This window comes from Macaca fascicularis, chromosome 15 (assembly GCF_037993035.2).
Source record: "Macaca fascicularis isolate 582-1 chromosome 15, T2T-MFA8v1.1".
Taxonomy (NCBI): domain Eukaryota; kingdom Metazoa; phylum Chordata; class Mammalia; order Primates; family Cercopithecidae; genus Macaca; species Macaca fascicularis.
The window spans coordinates 47,614,040-47,632,743 of record NC_088389.1 but is presented as its reverse complement, the minus strand read 5'-3'; the positions used below and the strand labels follow the sequence as shown (position 1 = coordinate 47,632,743).

Sequence of the window (18,704 nt, the reverse complement as noted above, 5' to 3'; positions counted from 1 at the left end):
AATGGAAAACCTAAATAAAACCTGTCGGTCTTCTAACTGTAAAAATCTAATGCTCATAGCCTATTTTCTTTCATAAAACAGAGCACTATAGCAATGACATGTATCAAATGTCAACTAGAATTCTGGGGGCTTATGAAGACAATACCTTTTATGACAATATGGATATCACATGTCCTGTTATTGCCCGAGGGGTCAGTGGCTGTATACTGTACTATAGTCTCCCCTTGAGGGAAAAGGTCTCCTTGTGTATGACTTCTCGTAATGACCAATTCAGCCCCTGGAAAGGAAAGAAGGCAGCCAATTTTTGGGTTGTATTCACATTATTTTACTTTATTTTTTTTTTGAAACAGTCTTACTCTGTTGTCCAGGTTGGAGTGCAATGGCATGATCTCAGCTTACTGCAACCCGGGATTATAGGCGCTTGCCACCACGCCCAGCTAATTTTTGTATTTTTAGTGGAGACAGGGTTTCACCATGTTGGCCAGGCTGGTCTTGAACTCCTGACCTCAGGTTATCTGCCCACTTTGGCCTCCCAAAGTCCTGGGATTACAGATGTGAGTCACTGCGCCCAGCCTGTAGTCACTTTATTAGTCTCTTATTTGATTTGAAGTTTCATGTCCTACTTATGCAAATCAGTTGGGCATTCCGTGTTGCTTTGCCCACTAGTAGAAAATAAAAGATTTAATATTTATACAGTAACATAGAAATAGTAGATTCAACAACCCCATTAAATTAAGGCTTTCTTTGATAAACAACTGATTTTCTCAAAGTCCTTTGAGATGTCCTACAAAGCAACTAGGCAATAGGTAAGTCTGCTACAACATTGGGATTTTAATTAAGAAATTACTTAATTTGCATTTTTTGTTGTTCTCTGGGTTTTACTGAAACCCTTAAAATAAACTTCAGTTGTATTTGCTTAGTTTTTTTCTACTATCTTATGATCTTTTATAATTTTATTTGTCAAGTATTTAAGAACTGAGTCTGAATATATAGACCTGCAGTAGAGATGCTGATAAAATGCATGGTTTCTGCCTCTAGAACCACATAAGCTTGGAGACTCAAGAAATTCATTAGAACCCTGCTAGGTACAACACCTAGTGCAGGTTCAACAAATGCCCATGGAATACTGAATTAGGAAAACCCTCATGGATAGGTAAGTTTAATAACGTTAACTTATAATTATCCTAGCATTAAAACATGTTAACTTATATAATTATTGATTCTCCTTAGACAGTTTTTATTTGCCTTTTCTCTTTTATCCTATTAAAAAGCTTTTTAAAATAAAAAAGAATTCAGTGCTACTATGCTGACGACAAAGTCCTTGTCAGCTCACCTGAGTTGTCTGAGAATTGAGGCTCATCCCAGCTTGCAGCATACACCTTCTCTGAGACCTGGATGGGAGGTGGAGATCTGCACCAGTCTATGACAGGTGGTTCTACATCTGAAGAACGTGAAATCAAAGAAGTTACAACTGATATTCATAAATGATGAGGAGGTTTTCAAAAGAGAACTGAAGTCAGTTTGTGCTGGCAGACAGCCTTGAGCTTGTAAGAAACAAGGCTGACCCTGTGGCTCCTTTGATGTCTTTTCCCTGATCTCCAACATCAAAGGAAAGAGCTGCTTTTGCTATACTGCCCCCTATCTGTTGAAGAAAAAAATGCCACCTTCCTAAAATTATCTTGGGCACAAGTGTGTGAAAGGCAATTCCTGACGTGGTGGGCATTTAAATTGTGAGTTCTGTCCACAGTCATTGAGCTGACCCAACTGGAAGTGAAGAGAACCATTCCAGACAAGCTGAAGGAATGAAATGACCACACCTGTCATTCCCATGATGTTCCTCTTATCTGAAGGGTCAAGACAAGGGCTAATAGATGGCTAAATGGAAGGACCATGGGCCAGAGATCCGAGTCATGCTGCAAAATAAGCATGATGTCAGTGTGGGTGGGCTACTGCTGGGAGGCCAGGAGATTATTTCCAGAGGTGGAACATTGGAGCTAAAGATTTCTAAGGTTGGCAAATTCTAGGTGAAGACAAAGAACAAAGTGGGAACCTGGAAGTGGGGAAAGGAGACAGAGGATGAAAACCATGGTAGAAGTTAAAGCACTGGGAGTCTGTGTTGTTGAGCACTGGAACCCAGGCTGAAGGGTGGATGTGAGGTGGGGTGAGTGAGCCAGGTTTCAAAGCCATGATTCAATGTGGTGGAGTTTTTAGGATGTCAATAAAGAACAATAAAGTGGGTGTATAATCTAGGCAAGACCATTGAGGACATAGGCATGGGCAAAGATTTTATGACAAAAACATCAAAACCAATTGCAACAAAAGCAAAAATTGACAAATGGGATCTAATTAAACCAAAGAGCTTCTGCACAGCAAAATAAACTATTATCAGACTGAACAGACAACCTACAGAATGGGAGAACATTTTTGCAATCTATCCATCTGATGAATATCTAACATCCAGAATCTATAAGGAACTTACATTTACAAGAAAAAAACAACCCCCATTAAAAAGTGGGCAAAGGGCATGAACAGACACTTTTTAAAAAAAGACATTTATGCAGCCAACAAACATATGAAAAAAAGCTCAACATCACTGATCAATAGAGAAATGCAAATCAAAACCACACTGAGATACCATCTCACGTCAGTTGGAATGGCAATTATTAAACAGTCAAGAAACAACAGATGCTAACAAGGCTGTGGAGAAATAAGAACGCTTGTACACTGTTGGTAGGAATGTAAATTAGTTCAACCATTGTGGATGACAGTGTGGTGACTCCTCAAAGACCTAGAACAAGAAATACCATTTGAACCAGCAATCCCATTACTGGGTATATACCCAAAAGAATATAAATCCTTCTATTACAAAGATACATGCACGTGTATGTTCATTACAGCACTACTCACAATAGCAAAGACATGGAATCAACCCAAATGCCCTCCAATGATAAACTGGATAAAGAAATTGTGGTACATACACACCATGGAATACTATGCAGTCATAAAAAGGAACAAGATCAGGTCCTTTGCAGAGACATGGATGGAGTTGGAAGCCATTATCTTCAGCAAACTAACGCAGGAAGAAAACCAAACACCGTATGTTCTCACTTATAAGTGGGAGTTCAACAATGAGAACACTTGGACACAGGGAGGGGAACAACACACCCTGGGGCCTTTTAGGGGTTGGAGGAGAAGGGGAGCATCAGGATAAACAGCTAATGCATGCGGGGCTCAATACCTAGGTGATGGGTTGATAGGTACAGCAAACCAACATGGCACACATTTACCTATGTAACAAACTTGCACATCCTGCACTTGTATCCTGACTTAAAATTAAATTAAATTAAAAAGGAGGGTGTATAGGAAATAATTTTATTTTAATTTAATTATGCATTTTATACATCTGAAATATTCTTATTACATGCCTTTGAGGTTTGAGGGAGATAGCAAAAACATCATTTTTCTAATTATGTAGGTGAGGAATGTTAGACGAGGCAAACTTAAGAAACTTGCTTGAGGTCAGTAAGCTATTAAATTGTAGCCACAAGCATTAAGACCAAGTATTCCTATCCAAGAAACATGCAAATAAATACTCTGAAATTAACTGAACTGCACCTGTGAGAATATATGGATTCCCATTTTCAGCTAAGTCTCGTGAACATATGTTCAATTTTTGTCTTTTCCTCATGTTTGTTATTTCATTAGTGCAGACCTTAGGTTTATTACTTTACTACACTGTACACTCTGTAGACCAGTGATGCAGTCCCTTTTGTTCAGATCTCCACTAGATAGCACAGCATCTGTTCTATAACAGGTGCTCAAAACAAGTTGCTGAATAAAGGATAAAGCAATGCTCATAGCAGGTCAGTGTACTTTGAGAATGCTGAATCAAGTCAATTCATAGCTAAATTTACAAATCCGGTAGTATTTACTATTTTGCCAAAAGAAATGACAATTGAATATTCAAAGATTTTCTGAGCATATCTGATTTTATTCAGATGTTTTAAAGTTAAATCACAGGTGCAAGAGGGCAGTAAGGCTCGGTCAATCACTTTCAAAAGAATTGGAGGTGCCAGCAGATGTACTGTCTCCAAAGGAGAGGGACAGCCCACTTCAAAGCAAGTGAGACAGCACTCTGTGGCAGCCAAGGAGAAGCATTCCTGGCTTGCGTCTCATTTATCAGGGTGACACCAACACCCTGAAGAAAATAAGAAAAATGTAAGCTTTGGTGTATTTTCTTTCTCTCTCTGTCTCTCTGTCCCTTTCTGTCTGTTTCTGTCTGTCTGTCTCTCTCTTTCTCTCTCTCTCCCTCTCTCTCCCTATATCCCTCTCTGCTTCTGCTTCCATCTTCCCCTGCTTCATCTTCCTTCTCCTTCTTTCTCTTTCTTTCTCTCTCTCTTTTTTTTTTTTTAGATGGAGTCTCTCTCTGTCCCCCAGGCTGGAGAGCAGTGGCGTGATCTTGGCTTACTGCAACCTCCGTCTCCCAGATTCAAGCAATTCTCCTGCTTCATTCTCCCAAATAGCTGAGAATACAGTCATGTGTCACCACACCCAGCTGATTTTCGTACTTTTAGTAGAGACAGGGTTTCAACATGTTGGCCAGGCTGGTCTCGAATTCCTGACCTCAGGTGATTCATCTGCCTCGGCCTCCCAATGTCCTGTGATTACAGGTGTGAGCACCACGCCTGGACCTTCTCTCTCTTTTTCTCTCTCTCTCTCTCTTTTTGAGATGGAGTTTTGCTCTTGTTGCCCAGGCTGGAGTGCAAGGGTGCGATCTTGGCTCACTGCAACCTCCACCTCCTAGGTTTAAGCAATTCTCCTGCCTCAGTCTCCCAAGTAGCTGGGATTACAGTCATGTGCCACCACACCTGGCTAATTTTGTATTTTTAGTAGAGATGGGGTCTCTCCACATTGGTCAGGCTGGTCTGGAACTCCCCACCTCAGGTGATCCGCCTGCCTCGGCCTCCCAAAGTGCTGGTATTACAGGGTGAGCCACCACGCCCGGCCCTCTCTCTTTTATAATTTGGGAATTCAGTTAAAGTCTAGTAGCCACTCGAGTACACATTTCACATTTCACTATGTTGACTCTTCATTATGAAAAATTAAAACTTGGCAAACTTTTGACCACATTTCCAAGTCTAAAATCACTGTGTCAGATTTTTGAGAATCCAACATATTTTTCATGCAAATGGAAATGCTCATGTTTAAAACAACATGGAAAAAGGAATTTTTAAAAACTAAGCCTTATGAAATAGTCGGATTTTTACTGGATTTCTTTCATCTACTTTTACCAAAACCTGTAATGTACAGGGTAAGGAACCAGTTTAATATATGTTAGTTATTTCAATAAGTTATGTAACATTTTTAAAACAAAATGAATTTAACATAATGAATTTTAAAATAAACATAAGAAAAATAGGCCTGAGATAAATATTGCAAAATGTCGGTATGTTGTCATCTAGCTTTCACGCAGAGCTTAAAGTATGGCAGGCACTAGATCAAGTGGTTTATATATTATCACAAATTTAAAATCTTACAATGAGGTAATACATTCGTTAATTTTATTTTTGGATAAAGAAATTGAGGTATGGAGCAGCAACCCTTGACTTCAAGTGGTGCAGATGAACACGAACCTAAGCAGCTTGGGTTCAGAGTCCATGCTCTTGCCCACTACAGATTGCTACGTAGCCTACCTCTCCATGTATTTTGTTTTGGTAATGCGCAGAAGACCAATTGAGAGATGATACGGTAAACCAGGCTCAAAAGATTTAAAAGGACTGATCCGCCATGGTGGCTCTGAGGATGGAGAGAATGGGACAAATTTCAGAGATATCAAGTAAGTGAAACCAATAGCACCTGATACCGTCTTGGATATTGGTGAGAGGGCAAGGAGTCAAGCATGACTTCCAATGTTTTTGCTTGGTAGCTAGGTGGTTGGTTGCATCCTTTTCTGAGCTAGGAAATAATTTGGGTGAGTTTGAAATGCCTGTGAGGCATTAATATGGGGAAAGTCCACGAGGCTTTCAGAGTCCAGTTTGGATTCCAGAAAAGAGATTTGAACTGGAAATAGGAATATGGGAGTTGTCAGTGAACAGAATCACTCAGGAAAACTGCAAAGAGAGAAAGAGAAGGCCAGGGCTGAAACCCTAGAGATGATCAACATTTGAGAATTAGCCTGAGGAAGAGAAACCCACAAAAGAAATAAAGAAGGTTAGATAAAAATAACGGAGGAAAAAAAAGAAGATGGGAAAGACTAACATCAAAGAAGCTAAGGGAAGGAAAAAGTTTTGATAAGAAGTGTGTGGTTAATAATGTACAATGTAGCTGAGTGTAGTGGCTCACACCTATAATCCCAGCATTTTGGGAGGCCAAGGTGAGAGGATCACTTGAGGCCAGGTGTTTGAGACCAGCCTGGGAACACAGTGAGACCTCGTCTCTACAAAAAAATAAAAAATAAAAAAATTAGCTGGGTGTGCTGGCACATGCCTGTAGTCCCAGCTATTTGGGAGGCTAAGGCAGGAGGATTGCTTGAGCCTAGGAGTTTGAGGCTGCAGTGAGCTATGATTGTGGCACAGCACTCACTCCAGCCTGGAGGACAGAGTGAGACCCTGTCTCTGAAAAAATTAAATAAATGTAAAATATGAGGAAAGATTATGTAAAATGAGGACCAAAAAGTACAGAGTAACACTAGAGATCACTGGTGACTTTGATGACAGTAGTTTACACGAGTGAAGGGGACAGAAGCCAGACTTGGGTGACTCAGAATAAATGGCAATTAAGCAGAAAGACATGGCAAGCATTGGGAACTTTCATGTGGGTTCATATGGGAAGAAATCAGAAAGAAGCGGTGATAGTTAAAGGGTATGTACGTTTCAAACAGGGAGTGGTTTCAGCAAGTTTCAATGCCAGTTGGAAGAATCGGTGACAAGGGAGTTGTTGATCATATAGGAGAAGTGGTCTCTGGGGTTCTGGATTGCTTTCACAAAACTGCCCAATGATTCGATGAAAACTTACTGTATTAGTCTGTTCTCATGCTGCTAACAAAGACATACCTGAGACTGGGTAATTTATCAAGGAAAGAGGTTTAATAGACTCACAGTTCCACATGGCTGGGGAGGCCTCACAATCATGGCAGAAAGCAAAGAAGGAGCAAAGCCACGTCTTGCACGGTGGCAGGCAAGAGAGCATGTGCAGGGGAACTCCCCTTTATAAAGCCGTCAGATCTTGTGACAGTTATTCACTATCATGAGGACAGCATGGGAAAGACCCACTTCTATGATTCAATTACCTCCCACTGGGTCCTTCCTATGGCACATGGGAATTATGGGAGACACAATTCAAGATGACACTTGGATGGGGAAACAACCAAACTATATCACTTACCAATAACTTTGATATGGAAAACGCAGCTGGCTTGGTTGCCGGATAGGTCAGTTGCTGTGTATACGATAGCAACATCTCCAATTGGGAAAAGGTAAGGTGGGGTGAAAGCTGGATGAACATGGATTGACACCTTTTGGAGATACATAAATATTTTGAAAGTTAACGTCAAAAGTGCGTTTATTGTTTTTTGATTTATATATTATTAGTAATGTTAACAATGATACAATATTTCACATAGAGGAAAGGAAAAAGGCAGAGTTTTCTGGCATATTTCTTTCCAGATTATCCTATTTAAATGATTTATAGAATTGGCACACAACAAAATGTTGCTCCTTGTTTTTTAAATGTCTTTTATGTTTTAAAACGTCTTTTACATTCTTATGCGGTCTTTACAACTTAAAATGACTCTTAAATATTTCCATAATGTTCTGTAGAATAAATATATGATAATTTAAGAAAAATCTGTTGAAGGACATTAGTTTGACCCAAACATTTCCATTGTAAACAGTTTTGAACAGATAATTTAAAATTATTTTTCTTCTTATTTTCTTTATTGATGCATAATAGATATACATAGTTTCAGGGTACATGTGATAATTTCACACATTCATATAATTTATGAAGATCAATCACTATACTTCAGATATCCATCACCTTAAATATTTATCTTTTCTTTATGCTGGAATGATTAAAATTCTTCCCTTCTAGTTATTTTGGAATATACAATCGATTATTGCAAACTATAGTCAACCTACTGATCTAAGTAAGACGAGGTCTTATGACTTCTATCAAAACATATATTCGTACTCATTAATTAACTTCTCTTATCGCTCCCTCCCCCACCTTTCTTGGCCTCTGATAACCACCAGTCTACTCTCTATCTTCATGAGATACACTTTTTTTTAGCTCTCACCTGAGATATTTGTCTTTCTGTGCTTGGCTTATTTTGCTTATTTATTATTTCCTTATAATAGAGTTCCATGAACAGAATTATTAAACCCAAATGTTAACATTTTATTAGTAGATAATATAAAATTTATTTCCAAATGAATGGTAACAATTCATATTCCCACTGTCAACCAGTGTCAAAGTTCCCCACATTTTCTGATCTATATTAAATATTATCAATTTTTGGTTAAGTCAAAAATTTGGCACCAGGTAATTGCTTTAATGAGCTGTTTCTTAATGCTATATGCTAAGATTATATTCTCAAGTTTGCCTGTATTATATTTTTTACTTCCTGAATTGTATGTTTATTTTTTCATCCATTGAAAAATTAATAAATTTCTTCTTCACTGCAGTTTTAAAAATATTTCAAATAAGATTAGAAAGCTATTTATGAAATGATTTGATAAGCATCCAAATATATTTGATGGTAGCTTTTTAAATGATTTAAAGTATAATTTGGAAATATATTTTCTGTGTGGTATGATTTGAGAGTATAACTTTACATCTTAAAAATCACTCACTGTATTTTTAAATTATCACCCTTTATGATATTTTAAAATCCATCTTTATGGAATAGTACTGCATCATTCTGTTTATTTTTATTTTATTAAATGTTTTGATTTCTGATGGATCCAGTTGTTTCTTATTATTCTTTTTGATACTTTAATCTAGGTATTCTTCTACTTTCCATTGCAGAATCACTTTTCATGCTCAAAAATATGCTGAATGCCTTTGAAATATATTTATTCGATAAATATTTTGCTTTTTAACTTTTTTCTTTCAGAAAAGCTAGAACGAAACATTTTGTTTTTTAATCTACAAATATGGCATGTATTTCCATTTGATTTCATTATTTCACCTGCCAATGTTTTATATTTTCCTTTAGGGTGCCATTCACCCTTCTTTTTAAATAGAAACCTAAATATTTTATATTTTATCTTGCATTGTAAGTAGAATCCCTTTTTAACCTACTTAAGTAACCTATTACTATATATAGCATTACATATTTTATAGAATGGTGTGTGTGTGTGTGTGTGTGTGTGTGTGTGTGTGTGTGTGTGTGTGTGTGAATTTATCTGTATCTTGGTAGTCAAATAGTTATTTTGCTCCAGGAAATTAAATCAGGGATGCAAAGGGTAAGTTTAAAAGTCTCATTCAGGACACAGAGGAAAACTTAGAGTACGAATCATGGAATTTTTGTATAGACACACAGAACAGAAATTAGAGATATAACTTATGAATCATCAGTGTTCCTTAAGAAAACAGAATGAATGGAATAGGAAAAATGTTCTAAGATATAGAAGAAAACTTTGATTTGAAGAAAGCTATGACTCTGTACATAAAAAGGACTCTCGATGTACCAAAATTGATAAACAACAAGCATCACTTAAACAAATCTCAGATAACTTGATGTACAATTAAAAATTCCCACAGCATTCAGGAAGAAAAAAAAGGAGATTTTCAGAAAAAAAGATAGTAATCAGCCTATATTACCTTTCTCTTAGTCATTAAATGCTCATCTGGAAATAAAAGATGTTCTTGTACATGCAAAGGCTTAGTAAATATACGACCTGTTTATACTTTTTCTGAAAGAATGGATTTTGAACCTACCTGAACCTACCAAATGAGGTGAATCACAACAAATCACAACAAATGAGGTGAATCACAACAAATCCCTCATAAGAGAGAAAAGTCATGGTGTGAAGAACTGACAGCAAACACCAAAACTATGTAAACACATACTCAGTATGAAAAATTGTGGTTGTTAGGGTTCATGTGTTATCAAAGGTTATGACTTTTTGAAGGGAATATGCATAATGTAAAAAACTATATTAATTAATCTATAATAAATTAAAATAAGAATCCCAGATTATATCAACAAACTATAAGCTGCTGAAAAGTTAAACTGATAATTTGCTCATTTTACTTGAGTGAAATGCAATAGACACTCTTATATTTTTGCCACAGATAATTGGGTAATGAAAGGCTTATGCATGTTTTTAAAACTTTATTTAAAAAGACTATATTGCTTCCACATATAATTGCAGCTACAGCCCTAAAGCTGAAGAGTATAAAGGGTAAGTAATCACATATTCTAAAGAGAGCTCCTAAGAATGGAAAAATTGCCAGGAGGCTGACACAGCAGTGGCTTAACTGGTCCTGTGCCCCTTGCACTTACCACCAGCCCACATTACAAGATATATCTATATCTATATCTATAGCTATAGCTATATCTATATCTATCTATAGCTATAGCTATATCTATATCTATCTATATATCTATATATAGAATATAGAATACACACACACACACACACACATATATATGAAATAGGAGAATTCACTTGGGTAGAGTGTTGGGACATTTCCCCTGTCTTCTCCATGGGAGAAGGAATGGGGAGGAATACTGCCTTAAACCAAGTGGCTGGGCTTCAGACAACCACTCATAGAACATTGGCAGGGGGCAGGGAGTGCCTACAGAAAAGGGAGACCCGCATCCCATTCCCAGGCTGGATGCTTGCTGGGCAGTAGAAACCCATAGATTCACCCCAATGTGAGGGGTGCTGGATGAGACCGACACCCACACCTTGGAGTTTAGGGGCATATATGAATGTTGACAGGTGGCTGCATCTCTCCTGGTGAATGCTGAAGTCAGGAGGCTTATTTGAGCAATATGGACAGACTGGGAGGAAGGCTGTTCTGAACATGGGTCAGCCTGCACTAACAGTTGTTGGCATGGTGAAGACACATAGGCTGAAAGGGGAGATGGCAGTGCTTGAGTTGTTCTGCCCTATACCCTGCTCTAGGGGTTTTGAGAGGTTGTGGGATGTATGACAGGGCCTGGAGCTAAGGGGAAGGGCAGAAGGGGTCCTGCCAGAATGCACCTTCATGGCAGGTAACTATAAGGGGTTGGGGAGGGGGTGGTGCTCCTACAGGGCCTCCTGCCAAATCTGCATATGGACTACATAAGAGAAACAATGGTTTTCTTTTTTTCTTTTTTTTTTTTCTTCTCACAGTGCATCAGCAATACAGAGAGTGCCACACAGCCTTAAACAAATGAAAGACTTTTGAAGCTTTCCTCAAAAACACTCCTTTCCCAGCTGTGTTCATTTCCTATTGTTTCCATAGCAAATTCCTTAAAACTTGGCAGCTTAAAACAAAAGAAATGGGCTAGGCACAGTGGCTCACACCTGTAATCCCAGCACTTTAGGAGGCCGAGGCAGGAGGATCACTAGATCAGGAGTTCAAGACCAGTTTGGCCAACATGGCGGAAACCTGTCTCTACTAAAAATACAAAAAATAGCCAGGTGTGGTGGCCCTTGCCTGTAATCCTGGCTACTTGGTAGGCTGAAGTAGGAGAATCACTTGAACCTGGGAGGTGGAGCTGCAGTGAGCCGAGATCACGCCACTGCATTCCAGCCTGGAGACAGAGTAAGACTCTGTCTCAAACAAACAAACAAAAAGCAAAAAACAAACAAACACAACAAAAATGTATTATCTTGGGGTCTTATAGGTTAGAGACACTAATGGATCTTACAGGGTTGAAATGAAAGTGTTAGTAGGGCTGAGTTCCTTTCTGGAGGCTCTGAGGGAGTATCTGTTTCCTTGCCTCTTCTAGCTTACAGAGGCTGTCTGCATGGTCCTCCTCCTCTAACTTCAAAGCCACTGATGGCAGATTGAGTCCTTCTCACTGCACATCTCTCAAATCCTTCTTCTGTTATAGCATCACTCTGTAACCACAGCTGGGAAAAGTACTTCTCTTTTAAGGACTCATGTGATTAAGTTGGATTCACCTGGATAATCCACAATCATCCTCCCATCTCACAGTCCTTACTTTCATCACATCTACAAAGATCCTTTGCTATGTAAGGAAACATATTCATGGGTTCTAGGGATTATGACAAGGATATCTTTGAGGTAGCCATTTTTCTGTTTATCCCACCAGCCGTGACCCTAGAGAGGCCACAAACAGAGATGGGGAGGCATAGAAGGAGGAAAAGAATATCCATTGCTCCTCCGTTCTCAAGTCAGTCAGGCCACCTCTGAGCTGCAAGAGGAAAAAGCTTTGAAGTGGGTACATGATTCAAGTTTTTATTTAGACAGCAAGACTCTTCTTTCTAATCCTTGAAAGTGGTTTTTAATTATGGAAAGAACTATTGGTATACCCTAGAGTAACCAAAGCTTGTGACTGTAGAAAAATAGTTATTTTTCCACTGGTGCCTATTCTAGTTCAGACTATTCAATATCAGTTACACAATTATAGTTTTGATTGCACTGTACATATAATTTAGCATCCTACTTTTCTACCAAGAAATTTCTCTTTTTGGAAATTTTCTGGGGGAATAATCAGAGACAAAAGACAAAGACTTAGTACAAGGATGTTCATGACAGCATCATAAGTTCCTTCTTTTTATTCTTTCTTACCCTGCTTTGAGTTCATGTTCTATTATTACAATAAATGTAGTGGGGTTTTTTCCCCAATTGTCTAAACTGCCTTGTTTCTCTGTCTTTTTTTCTTTCAAAACTCTACATTATAAAGAAACCCAATTATTTACTTTCTTCATGCCTGTGTTGGAGAGTCACATCAATTTCAGAGAAATTCACACAATAGTGCAGATTAATCTCCATAAGTTCATGATCACAAAACTCAAATGGACCCTCAATAGTAGCCAAATAATCCTAGTATATTTCTCTGGTTTGCTCACTCTCCTCCTCAGAACGAGTTTTTAAAAACTTCTCAGTTCTCCTAAAACTTCAAAACTCTCTCATTCCCTTTAGTTAAGCTTCAGGTCTGACCACTTTCTGAAGAGAAGTCATTCACAATGAATTGCCCCCTCTTTTCCTTGTATATTCAACTTCTTCATCTCAATTGGTTCTCTTCATTTCTATTTTTATTCTTTTAAGCACATTTAAGTTCTTCTCCCATGTGGTAGGCTGAATAACAGCCCCCACAAAGATCATCCATATTCTAATCCCTGGAACCTGTGAATACATTACCTTCCATGGCAAAAAGGACTTAGCAGACATGACTAAATTAAGAATCTTAAAATTAAGAGATTCTCCTGAATTATCCAGATGGGCTCAATGTAGTCTCAAGAGTCCTTATAAGGGGAAGGCAGGAGGGTCAGGGTGAAAAGAAAAAGATGTGGTGGAAATATCACACATGAGACACTGCTCAACACACAAATCCCCTAAAGTACATTCAGCCCTAGAAATCACATTTGCTCTTTTCAAATCAGATTTAAAAGCTACCTTGATTGTAAGTATATTAAACACAATGATCAGAACAGTTATTTTTTCCATGTTGAGCTCTACATTCCCCCGGCACCAATGTATCCTGATTGGTACAACTTATATATATTTACAGATAACTGTAGAAATAACATAGTATTTAAGTGCATCTTAATGTATGTGAATACTAACCATGTACATATAAGAGGAAGTAAAATTCCTAAATGAACTATTTTTCTAACATCTGATGGATGATTATTTCAAGCTACTATACAAAGAAAATTAAAATACTGTGTTCTGAATAATGCTGGATTTAGACAAGCTTGAATAAGAAACACCAATGCTATCTCTTTCTGACTGAAAAATACACAATCATTTTGGACCCATATTTTAAAAGATAGTTTCATAAATAGGAATTATAGTTGATTCTACATTTTTTCTTTTCTTCTCTTAAAGATCCTCAGAACCTAGTAAAGGGCAAAGAATTCTTAGTCAAGTAATCTTAGTGGCTACAATAATACAACAAATCCATAGAATGAAAAGTTTCTGGTTTTGAGGATTTTATCTGAGATTTCTAATTAAAAATTCAAGGTTGATCATTATTCTATCAGATGCAGCATTCACATTTATGAGTAGAATTTATACACAAAGAGTATTGTGATGGTTAATATTGAACATCAACTTGATTGGATTGAAGGATACAAAGTATTGTTCCTGGGTGTGTCTGTGAGGGTGTTGCCAAAGATTAACATTTGAGTTGGAGGATTGGGAGAGGCAGACCCAGCCTCAGTCTGGGTAGGCACCATCTGATCAGCTGCCAGTTCAGCTAGAATAAAGCAGGCAGAGGAAAGCAAGAAGAGCAGACCCGCTGAGTCTTCCAGCCTTCATCTTTCTCCTGTGCTGGATGCTTCCTGCCCTTGAACATTTGACTTCAAGTTCTTCAGCTTTTGGACTCTTGTACTTATACCAGTGGTTTGCCAGGGGTTCTTGAGCCTTTGGCCACTAACTGAAGCCTGCACTATTGGTTTCCCCACTTTTGAGGTTTTGGGACTTGGACTGGCTTCCTTGCTCCTCAGCTTGCAGATGGCCTATTGTGGAACTTCACCTTGTGATGGTGTGAGTCAACAGTCCTTAATAAACTCCCTTTCATATATACCTCTATCCTATTAGTTCTGTCCCTATAGATAACCCTAATACAAGTATTATCATGAGCATATTAGTAAGTCTTCAACACACATATCTGTAGTATATTTAGAATTCATTTGAAAAAGGATGTACATCATTGTGCAAACCTTACCTTTTCACCAGAGTTGTCTTTAGCTGTTGGAATCTGCCAGGTAACATTGGCAGAATCTTGCTGTTCCAGAGTCTTAGCCTCTATGTCCTTAGGACAGGTGATTTGGGGAGCCTCCACATCTAACTCAGAAAATACACAAGTCGATTAATACACTGACATGTAGTCCTAGATCATTTAAGGAAGAGGTAAAAATCTAGTTTATTTTAATACATTGTGACACATTTGTACATCCCAGTTACTGATTGTTCAGAATCTGCACCTGCTTTCCTGATCATTTATCTCAGCATGGCTTACGAACCCAATCCTGAACTGGCACCTATTGACCTCGTAGCCTCATTTCTTCCTTTTCTCCTACTGGAACTCATTTTCCACGTTGAGTTACTGTCAGGCCATGGCCTTTCTTTTACTTGGGCCTTTGCCCATGTTCTTTTATTTGTGTGAATTAGTGCCCTCTTCTCTCTTTACCTGGATGTCTAGTACTTATCCTCGAACTCTCAGCTTAGACCCAGCTCCTCAGGAAGCTCTTGCTGATTCTCCAGGCCCTTTTGAGGTGCCCACTCCACAAGATCCTATAAACCTCTGGACTTCCCAACAATAAAACTCAACAAGCTATTTTGAAATGGAATTTTCTCCCCTAGTAGAATTTCAGTTATTTGAAGGTCAGGATGTCTTGCCCCACTGTCTTATAGGGTCCCTGGCATATAATAGGAGCTTGAGAAATTTTTTTTGAACGAAATAATTTAAAAATGAATGTTGACTGTGACAGGTAGAAACTACACTTGAAAATGAGGCTGTCAAGTAGAATTAACTAGCAGAAACTGAAACGTACTGTCAAAGCAAACAACAAATTTAAGCCAATTATATTTTTTACTTCATACTCTGGTGCTGAATTAGACGTGCTAACATTACACAGATGCACACCAGTCATGGTAGTGCTAAGTTTTTGTTATATGATAAAATACATCTTTTATTTTAATTTATGTTAAATTATGTCTTCTGTAACTTCTGGCTGAATATATCTGAATTGATTTCATTAAGTCTCATGTCTTCTTGTTTCTTCAAAATTTTATTCAATTTATATCTTCTTTTTCTCAAAGGGGCTTATACTTCAACAACGTTCTCCCACAGGAACACATAGTAGCATATTAGCTCTGAAAATTTTTTTTTTAAGTATTTGATTTTTCATTCATGCTTAAACAATAGCTTGACTGGACCTGGAATCTAAAGTTCATATTTATTTGCTCTCTATATCCTGTACACATTGCTACATTTCCTTGTGGCATTTAAAGTTGTAAATGAGATACGTAACGTAAATCTAATTCTCGTTTCTTTTGTGCAATTTCTTTCTTTCGCCAGGGAAAATTATTTAAGATTTTTCCATTAACTCCGGAACTCGGAAATTTCGCTACGAGTAGTCAAAGTATGCCAACTCAATACTCAGGAGTTATTTGTGGTCTAAAGGATTAAGCCATTCTCTAGCTCAGAGAAATTTTCTTCTCTTGGTAGAAAAATTCTCCTCCATCTCTTCTCCTCTCTGCCTCTCTCCTTCTGGAACTCCTTATTAAATGGACATTGGTTTTTTTTTTTTTTTTTTTTTCCCTTCTGTCACTGGCATCCCTCAACTTCCATCTTTTTGGTTTGATCAGTTGGGAAATTCAAGTGCTTTCTTTGTTTACTCATTCAGTTCTCCATTGTGAGGAAACTCTCAGTTTGGTCTTTTAAATTACCAACAGCAATCATTCCATTCATTTGCCCTTCTCCTTCTCTTAGAGATAGTCAGGACTTTTTTTTACTTCTAAGAACTCTTTTATGTTTTCAATAACTCTTTTTTTCATAGTGGTCTGCTCCTGTTGCAGAGAAAATGGCAATGTCCTCTTGTGAATGGAATGTGATGCCAGGTTTCAAAGTGCTGATAGCTTTTCTTTTTTAAAATCAATTCCGTCTCACCTGTTTTATATAGACCAAGACTTCCCTAAAGATTTTAGTCTTATGGAAAACTTACCTGATTTTCAGTTCTACTATTTTCCTTATTTGTGTATTTCTTATGTCATTGTCTGGCATTTTGTAATTGGATTTTGTAAATTCACCACTTTGAATCAGAAATCCTCATAGTGGATATTGGGGTAGCACCTACCATATTATCATGGGTTTGCAGCAAAAGTTGCAAAGAAGGATTGTCCTATACTGCACCTATATGGCATTATTAACACATTTGATTTTTAACCTGACCAGTGTAGAGACCTACCTTTACACACAGCTGTCTGAACTCCGACATTCCATTTTCCAGAAGTGGTACATCTCAGCATTTCTTTGATTCCAGATAAAATGAACCCTTGGCGGCAACTTACATAGCAGATTGTCCCAAATTTGGCTGGCTGCTTGCCACAGTTGTGGGGGGATATGATGACATCTTTGGGCGTCTGAAAGGTGGAGCAGTGGCGCTCTACAGTAGGGAAATGAGAGAGAATGTTACTCACGTTCCCACAAATTGGAAATGCCACAGATTCTTTTTTACCCAAGAAAAATACAATTATGCTGCCCTGGGATTTATGTAAATTGCTAAATGATAACTATATATGACACTGAATGTATAATGTATTGTAAATAATGCTAACCTATACCTCTTTAGTTATCTTTTACTATTTTTGCCAGTGCATCAAAACTTTCAAAAACTTCTGATATTTTAATTAACACTGATTGTGACTTTTATCATTTGCTTGGAGCACATTCATTTGGTTTGCAGAATATTATTTTATGGCTTAGAAGTAGAAAGTCATAAATTGAGTTCTATATTTCATGGTTTAAGTGATATATTCAGCAATCTCTATTTTATGAGCTTTTTGGTGCTATTTTTAAGCAAGCATATAATGAGAAAAGTTTCTAATAGCCTTCCTAAAATCACTGTGTTGTATTTAGGGCCTTGACCTTGAATGCTATATTTAGCACAGAAAAAGAATAGCAGATGAATTAGGCAGAATGCAGATAGAATGAAAAATCAAGGCTAGGACTTAATACAGGGAGTGTATGTGAGGGGGGCAGCACGTGCACACACCCATATGCACATTTGTTTTTTGTAGTAGAGAATCTACTGGCAGCGTTACTCACATCTTTAGTCTGTATTTTCCATGTTATTAGAATAGTTGAATAAATGGCTAACATTTATTCACTACCTACTATGTGCCAGGCATTATTCTAAGCACTTTGCATGTATTGACTTATTTAATTATATGTTGTAAGAAGTATTCCAACTTACACACAAAAACTGAGCACACTAGTAACTTTCCTAAGGTCACCACGCAAGTAAGTGGCAAAACTTACTTGCTACTAAACACTCCACTATCATACTTCCCCCGTGAAATAATTTCCTTCCGAACTGTGCCAGCAAAAGCCATTTTTTCCTGAGAAATGGTTTGTCTCTTTATTTCTGCACAGTGTGAACTGCATGCCTGCCCAGAGCTCCTAGTCTACTTGGATCAACAGGAAAATCAAAGCCAAGTTTGTGGTTCGAATATAATGACAATGTGACACTCAGTATCCTTTATTTAGGGCCGGCCCTATATAAAGCAAGAAAATTATCCTTTTGGCTGTCAAAGTTGTTGAAGATTTTATTCTTTTTTTATTGCTTGTTTATGGTACTTTTCAGTGAACACGTCTTAAACTTTTATATAGTCTAATCTACTGAGTTTTTTTCTTTTTGAAGTATTTCCATTGCTTTTATGCTTAGTAAGTTCTGAGATTGGTCAGCATTCACTTACATATGTTAAATAGATTCTCTTCTAGGTTTTAATGGTTTTACTTTTACTTTATCTTTTAAAATCTATGAAGATATTTTTTCAGTGTTCAG

General features: G+C 37.6%; 1 protein-coding gene across 1 annotated transcript in view; it reads right to left on the bottom strand.

The window, feature by feature from the left end:
- Window positions 1-18,704, bottom strand: part of SVEP1 (sushi, von Willebrand factor type A, EGF and pentraxin domain containing 1) — a 224,166-nt gene that overhangs the window by 128,896 nt on the left and 76,566 nt on the right. The window contains exons 7-11 of the mRNA XM_045373613.3: window positions 17,106-17,303; window positions 14,861-14,979; window positions 7,384-7,513; window positions 1,334-1,441; window positions 146-277 (exon numbers count right to left, since the gene is read on the bottom strand). Coding sequence (XP_045229548.2) covers window positions 146-277; window positions 1,334-1,441; window positions 7,384-7,513; window positions 14,861-14,979; window positions 17,106-17,303 — 687 coding nt within the window. The remainder of the gene's footprint in view (window positions 1-145; window positions 278-1,333; window positions 1,442-7,383; window positions 7,514-14,860; window positions 14,980-17,105; window positions 17,304-18,704) is intronic.